At 45.5% G+C, this 7,814-nt stretch overlaps 1 protein-coding gene across 1 annotated transcript; it reads right to left on the bottom strand.

The window, feature by feature from the left end:
• Positions 1-3,276: 3,276 nt before the first annotated feature.
• LOC144606095 (uncharacterized) lies at positions 3,277-7,135 on the bottom strand. Its single transcript, XM_078421901.1, has 2 exons — positions 6,910-7,135; positions 3,277-4,712 (listed from the first exon to the last, which is right to left on the bottom strand). Exon 2 carries the CDS (start codon positions 4,698-4,700, stop codon positions 4,233-4,235), a length of 468 nt encoding a protein of 155 aa, XP_078278027.1. The 5' UTR covers positions 4,701-4,712; positions 6,910-7,135; the 3' UTR covers positions 3,277-4,232.
• Positions 7,136-7,814: the final 679 nt, after the last annotated feature.

Raw genomic sequence — 7,814 nt, 5'->3', positions numbered from 1 at the left:
GCAATATGAAATATTTTCAGTTCTGTAACTGATGTATATTAATTTTGTTGTCTCTCTTTACTTCAATCTTTAGTATTTAGAGATACAGCGTGGAAACAGACCCTTCGGCCCACCAAGTCCACGTCTGCCTACGATCACCCATACACTACTTCTATATCTCTCCGACTTTCATTTATTCCTCTCCTGGCCTCTCCACCAGCATTGCTATCTCACCTTTTCTCCGTTAAATGCTTCCCCTCCACTCTCCACCTTTCCTGCAATGTCTGAGCAACCGATACCTGACACGTTCTAATTAGCTGACTTTATCACCTCTATTTTTATCATCCAATCAAATCCATCCCACTTTTGCATCCACTCCCTACACACTGAGGGCAATTTGCAGAAGCCAATTAACCTACAAACCTGCACGTCTGAGATGTGGAAGGAAACTGGCATACCCGGAGAAAACGCACAGAGAGAATGAACAAACTCCACACAGACAGCACCCTTAGTCAGGAACGAACCTGGATCTCAGGCACTGTGAGGCAGCAGTTCTACCACTGTGCTACTGCATTCACGGATTTTGTTTTCCTCTTTAAATTTCACGCACTTTTGAATTTGTCTCTTTTCCAGAATGCGTTCTAGATCAACAGAGTTCTACTGGGTATCTGAATGCTGAGTCAAATTCCACTTAAAGTCATAGAGCTATACAGCATGGAAACAGGCCCTTCACTCCACCTTGTCAATGCCAACCAAACATATGGCCTCTAGTCTTTGACATTTCCACCCTTGGAAAAAGCTTCTGACTGTCTAGCCTATCCATGCCTCTCATAATTTTGTATTTTTCATGTTGCCCCCTCACCTCCGCTCTCCAGAGAAAACAATCTGAGTTTGTCTAACCTCTCCTTATCGCTAATACCCTGTAATTCCGGGAGCACCATGGTAAACCTCTTCTGCACCCTCTCCAAAGCTTCCACATCCTTCCTGCAATGGAGCGACCAGACTGCGCACAACACTCCAAATGTGACCTAACTAAAGTCCTACAAAGCTGCAACATCACCACCAGACTCTTATACTCAATGCCCCAAATGATGAAGGCAAGCATACCGGGTGCCTTCTTTACCACTCTTATCAACATGTGTTGCCACTTTCAGGGAGGTAACACAAGTAGATGCATTATATGTGTTAAAATAATTTTCCATTGAGTTTAAAAATGAATCGATCATTGCACTACTACACTCCTCAGAATCATGGAATGGCAATAGCACAGAAATAGCCCATTCGGTCCTTTGATCTAATATCAATTCTATATGAGAAATCAAGCTAGTCCCATTTTCCAGTGATGAATGAATGAATAAGTTTATTGGCCAAGTATGTGCATATACAAGGAATGTGCCTTGGTGCATCGCTCACAAATGACAACACAAACATACGGTTAACAATTAAGAATAAATTAGAAGATTGGAATTGAACAAGGTAACGAAAGGGTGCTTGGATGTGACAATAGGCATCTCTCATTGACCAGGTGCAGAAGAGGTTCGTGGGAATTGACAAAGTAGGACTAAACGTATCACCACTTGTCTGGGAATGTGTTGAAGGGTGGATGGTAAATGTAAACATGAAATAGTGGAGATAAGGAAGCTTGTTTCTCTCAGCAGTGTGTTACAGTAGACCACCCACGCCCCCTACCACTTGAAGCATAGAAATGTTACTGTAAATGGGGGGCTTATGATTGGCTCGGAGAGGGGATGGTGCCGCGGGGCACCTAAAGATGAGATAGAATAATGTCAAGATGCCCTTGTTTTGTGTTTGACTCATATTAACCATTTGTTGTTGAATAAGATTAACATAAACAAGAAGTATGTTATGACTGATGAAATAATTGGTACCCATGTAGTTGATAGAATATTTTCGTAGAATAGCATCTAACAAAAAAACAAAAGTTGTTTACTGCACAGTTTAGCTGTCGGCTAATTCTGCCGTGAAGTCAGAGAACTGGTGGGCAGTTTACTGCCGCCATCTCTCCTTGATATAATGCAATAAAATCTCGAAGCAAATCTGCAAAGTCTCCGCTTTTCATTCTCCATTAATTTCCCTCTAAATTAATTTCTTCCACAACCTACAAACCCGCACGTCTTTGAGATGCGTGAGGAAATAGGAGCACAGGGAGAATGTGCAAACTCTACACAGACAGTAGCTGAAGTCAGGATCGAACCCAGGTCTCTGGCGCTGTGAGGCAATGGCTCTACCAGCTGCGCCACCATGCCCCCCACCATTTCCCTTTTAGAACAATAGTGTAACATTTGCAATTTTCCAGTTGTTAAACCATCATGCCAACCAACAGAAGTTTGGAAAAGTATGACCAGGGCCTCTGCAATTTCCTCATAGCAACCTCAGATATGTTCCAGTTGGACCAGGTGATTTATCCACTCAATTTGCAGCTGGCCTTCTCGGCCTCTTCTTTAAGAATTATAGCCCTTACACCCTCAGTCTTGGTGCAAGATCTTGACCCAAAACATCGAACACCTCTTTGACTCCACAGAATCTGTTTGTCTTCCATGACGACGGGCAACTCAAAGTTTTAATTTAGTACCTCAATCATGCCCTCTGCCCATTGAACACCCACGTTTTATCCGTAAAGACCATCCTGACCTCTCGTTGCATACCACTTCAATCCGCCTTCCCATTTCCACCCCAACCTCTCTGACCTCCACCCTCTCCACGGCCAGGGTGAAGAAAAACACAAACTGGAAGGGTAACACCTCGCATTCCACCTGCTCAGTCTGCAACCTATTGGCCAGAACATTGAGTTTTCCAATTCCGGGTCACCCACACTCCGTTGTCCTTCCTCCCACTCCGCACCCTCACCCAGCTTCATGCCCCCTCCCACGAGATTCCCTTTGTCTTGTCACCCACTCTCTATCTCCTCCCCACACTTCCATCTGCCCACCATCACTCCTTATCTAATTCCACATACCACCTTCCTTGCCTATTATATTCCCACATCCTCACCCTCTTGCGTCTCCACGTCTCCTTTTCAGCCTCTGCCTCATCCTTCTCTTCCCCTCACCCTACGCGGCTCTCAACTCTACCTATCACCCACCGGCCGCCCGCTCCCAACTCCACCTTCACCCCTCTCTCCCACCTGACTCCATCTGTCCATCGTATACCTCCACACCTGGTTCCGCCAATTGCCTACCTGCCCCGACCCAACTTATGACCCTGCAAATGGGTGGAGTGACAAAAGCACAAGTGTTCATACAAATATATATTTATTAATATGAAATTCTTTAGTTGCACAGTAGATTGAATATTACATCAACAGTACATTGCAAGGCATTTAGAACATGAAGACTTTAATTTTGAAGCAATGATTTGCAGAGTGTGTGGAAGCATTTCTCAGCATGGTGACGGTTGTTATATGTTTTATAGGTGATTTTGTTCCTGCGTGCTGAAATATTTCACATTATAGATTGGTGGATAGATCAGCTATCCTTTGGCCTCTGAGTGAGAAGCCAATTTGGTTCGTGATCTCGTAGGAATCAGATTCTATCTGGACCACAACGGTTTACAGAACAGACCTATGAACCAAAGTCAGAAGAATGGTCTTGACTCGAAACGTCACCCATTCTTTCTCTCCAGAGATGCTGCCTGTCCCGCTGAGTTACTCCAGCATTTTGTGTTTATAAAAAGGCACAAAGTTGGATATGAAAGAATGTGTCAGATTTAAACAGATTGCAATTTTTCCAAGCTGAGAAGGCAGGAAAGTGGCCAACTGATCCAACTTTTTTGGCTTTATTAATCCGAGATGATCACTCAACTGCGGCTATTAAGAGCGGCACAGCGGTGCAGCAGTAGAGTTGCTGCCTTACAGCACCAGAGACCCGGGTTTGTTCCGGACTGCGGGTGCTGTCTGTATGGGTTTTCCCATGGTGCTCCGGTTTCCTCCCACATTACAAAGACATACAGGTTTGTGGGTTAATTAATTGGCTTCAGTAAAATTGTAAATTGTCCCTAGTGTGTGTAGGATAGCATTAGCATGCAGGGATTGTTGGTCAGCGCACTCAGTAGGCTGAAGGGCCTATTTCCGCGCTGTAACTCTAGACAAAACCTAATGATAGGCAGCATGAAGAAGCAAAGTGAACAATATCAAACATTGAACAAATCGACCCATCTCATTTAAATCAAGCATTAGAAAATAGGAATGCAATGAAAATATAATTAAGTTTTAATTTAGTTCAGTCGAGCGCGAATTAACCACCGCGTAGACGGAACGTGAGGTGGATTTTGGAGTGAGTCTTGATGTTGTAATCGGAGAGCAACCGGCCATCTTGCAGTTCCATGCTCCCAAATACCAGGCGCTGTTGTTCGGGCGTGGCCCCTTCCTGCCGTTGTACTTTATTTCTAAACTCCCGCACGGACTCAGAAGGCAGCACGTCGTAGGTCGTGGTTTTCCCCTTTTCGTTGACGAGGAATATCTGCATGCATTCCTCCTTCCTGATCAGCAGCATGATTGTGGGGTCAGGGGGGAGGTTGTAGTCACACAGCCGGCTGTCGTCCCGAAGCTCCACCTGCTGCCCGTTTTGCACCATCAGGCGCTGTTGGAATCTAGGCACCTGAGTTGCTTGGTGTATTTTCTCCTTGAGAACCGACACCTGGATGGAAGGGTCGACATCCAGTTGCAAAGAGTCGCCAGTCAAAAACTTCAACTGGAGTCTCATCTTGCCAAATCACTGTGGAGAAATGAGAAGAGTTTAGAATCCTTTATATCACTTGGAACCAACAACTCTGCATTAATGCAATCACTTGTTAAATCCACACAGTAACTTAGTTTCGTTTATTGTCCCGTGTACTGGATATTTCACATTACTGGAGTACACGTGATAATAAACTACTTATTACAACGTCCTTTTTACTTTGAGGTGGGAGGAATTATTTCTCCTGTTGAACCTCGGTTAACTTCTTACTAAATCCTTCACAAACGTTTTGGGCCCAAAGGCATTGATGCAATCTTAAAGAAAGCACATCAATGCCTTTACTGCATAGTGACACAGCGGTAGAGTTGCTGCCTTCATGTCAGAGACCCAGGTTCGATCCCGACTACGGGTGATGTTTGTACAGAGTTTGTACATTCTCCCAGTGACCTGCATGGGTTTTCTCCAGGTGCTCCGGTTTCCCGCCATAATACAAAGACATACTGGGTTGTAGGTTAATTGTGAATTGTCCCTGGTGTGTTGGGTAAGATAGTGTGCAGGGATCGCTGGTCGCCGCAGACTCGGTGCGCTGAAGGGCCTGTTCCTGCAGTGTATCTTTAAACTGAAACTAAGATTGGAGAGACTCAGTATGTTGATGAATACCTTCTTGCACGTCTGGAAGTAGGGGTGTGGGGTAGGGAAGAGCTGAAGGTGAGAAAAGACCAGGAGAAATCAGGACCGGCAACAAATGGCCTCAGACAGGATGGTAGGCCCGTTGTTGGCTAGGGAAGATGTGATCTCAAGACGGATACATGGTGGTGAACTGTGAACAGGTTAAACAACTAGGGTGGATGAAAGGGGGAGGGGAATGTGTAGGTCACTTGAAATTTAGAGAATTCCACATTCATACAAAACACTATGCACTATTGACTCTAATTTGATATTTTTGCACAGAAGTTTAATTCAGTCTTTCAATTCCACGATATTAGAAACATCAGCACCCCGTTCTGGCTTTTTCCCCATATCCCTTGATTCCCTTAGTCCCACGAGCTAAATCTAACTCTCTCTTGAACACATCCAGTGAATTGGCCTCCACTGCCTTCGGTGGCAGAGAATTCCCCAGATTCACAACTGTCTGGGTGAGACACCAAGGGCGGCTGAGCTGCAATACTGGGCTTCTGACAGACGAGGTCCCCCGTGAGCTAGGTTTCGTTTAACGCTGCGATTTCGCTGCTTCTCGGGAAACGAGAGCAGGCTTTCATAAGAGTCAAGAATGTTTTATTGTCAAATGTCCCAGATCAAACAATGACATTTTTTCTTGCAGCAGCACAACAGGACTCTGTGAACAATGTAATAAACAAGAACAAGTTAATTGTGTGTGTGTGTTTATATATATATATATATACACACACACACATAAAAACAAAAACCAATAATAGTAAATCCATGGCAATAAAAAAACAAACTGCTGGAGGAACTCGGCTGGTCAGGCAGCATCTGTGAAGGCAGAAGGATGGTCCCAAGCCCGAGAAGTCAACTTCCACAGATGCTGCCCCGCCCGCTGAGTTACTCCAGCACTTTGTGTCTATCTGCGATGTAAACCAGCGTCTGTAGAGCTTTGTTTCTACATTCGAGCCCCTCCAGCAGTCTGCTCTTTGCTCTGGTCTGCGGTCTAGGTGGACAATTTTATATCTCCGCGCCAATCCTCCGCACGTCCGCGGAGAAAGTGTAAATCAGCGGGTCGGGCAGCATCTCTCGAGAAAAGGAATAAATAGGTGAGGTTTCGGGTCGAGACCCTTCTTCAGGCTGGTAATGATTATTCAATGCGCTATTCCAGGGAGATAACGGTCTCCATTGAAGTGGCGCAAACAGGTGTCACAAAACCCATGAACAGAAGAATGTGGGAAGACAAGCAGAGGGAGGCCATTCGGGCCGCTTCACTATCGGGGATATCACGGCTGATGATTTATTTAACCCGCAGATGGACTCAACATGCTGGAGTATCTCAGCGGTACACGCAGCATCTCTCTCTGGAGAGAGGGGATGGGTGAGATTTCGGGTCGAGACCCACCCTTCTTCCTCCACCGCCCTACACTAACCCAGTATCACTTGATCCCAATATTTACCTGCTAAATCTTCACCTCAGCTGGTAACGACATTCCCCACCCGATTCGCAGAATGGTAGTCATTTACTTTTAAATTGCGAATTTGCCAGTGTTCAAAACTTTGAACTTACCAATTGAAGCCGCACAATCCCAGTCGGGAGCGCAAGAAGTCGATGAGAATCTGAGTGCAGAATATTCTGTCTCTTTTCCTGAGCGAATTTGCTCCGCGCCGTCTCTCAGCTCCGCTCTGGGCAAACTCCTCAACCCACTTTGCTCCGCTGGGACACAGGCTTCGATGCACACACCTCTCTCAGCGTCTAGCAAATCCTCTCCGCCCCCTCTGGCCGCTTCCCCTTGGCTTTATCTTCTCTTCCAGTTTCTAAACGTCAGCGCCACTGCCCCTCCCTCCGTGCTCACTGGTTGTGTTGTTCAACAAGCGTCATCTCAGCTGCAGTTTCGTTTCTGGAAAGTTAGCCAGTCTCGGTGATATCTCCTATTTCACTTTCGGATTCGTTTCTGATGCCTGAATCCGAAATACAATAACAACAGCACAGAGAATTGAAGATGACACGTCAGCTATTGACCCACCATGCTGCATGCATTTCTTTGATTCCCTTTGTTGCAATGTAACTGATTAAAAATAACATGAAAATTACCGCTCTTTGGATCTGTGGGAAGGCACTGCAGATGCTGGTTTCAACCGAAGATAGCCACAAAAAGCTAGGATGACTCAGCAGGTCTCACGACATCTTTGGAGATAGGTGACGTTTCGGGTCGATACCCTTCTTCAGACACTGTATTAAGGTTTCAACTGATTGAGAAGCTTTAAGGGTCAGAACTTCCAAGGGTCCCGGGGGATTTGGAGTGAAAATGACACCCATCATGTATCAGGCTTTGTCCTGCCCCTCCACCTATTTTCGTATCATCTGCAAACTTAGCCACAAACACTGATAATTAACGACCCTTAACGTCACCTATCTCCTATTGAAGACTTCACCTATCTCCTATTGAAGACTTCAATCCCCTCGTCCAAATC

Source organism: Rhinoraja longicauda, chromosome 25 (genome assembly GCF_053455715.1).
Source record: "Rhinoraja longicauda isolate Sanriku21f chromosome 25, sRhiLon1.1, whole genome shotgun sequence".
Classification (NCBI taxonomy): domain Eukaryota; kingdom Metazoa; phylum Chordata; class Chondrichthyes; order Rajiformes; family Arhynchobatidae; genus Rhinoraja; species Rhinoraja longicauda.
Note: the sequence above shows the minus strand (reverse complement) of the source record. Positions and strands in the feature narration are given on the sequence as shown.

What these genes read in the sequence shown, in the direction of transcription:
- LOC144606095 (XM_078421901.1), bottom strand. Translation starts at nt 4,700, where the DNA reads ATGAGACTCCAGTTGAAGTTTTTGACTGGCGACTCTTTGCAACTGGAT.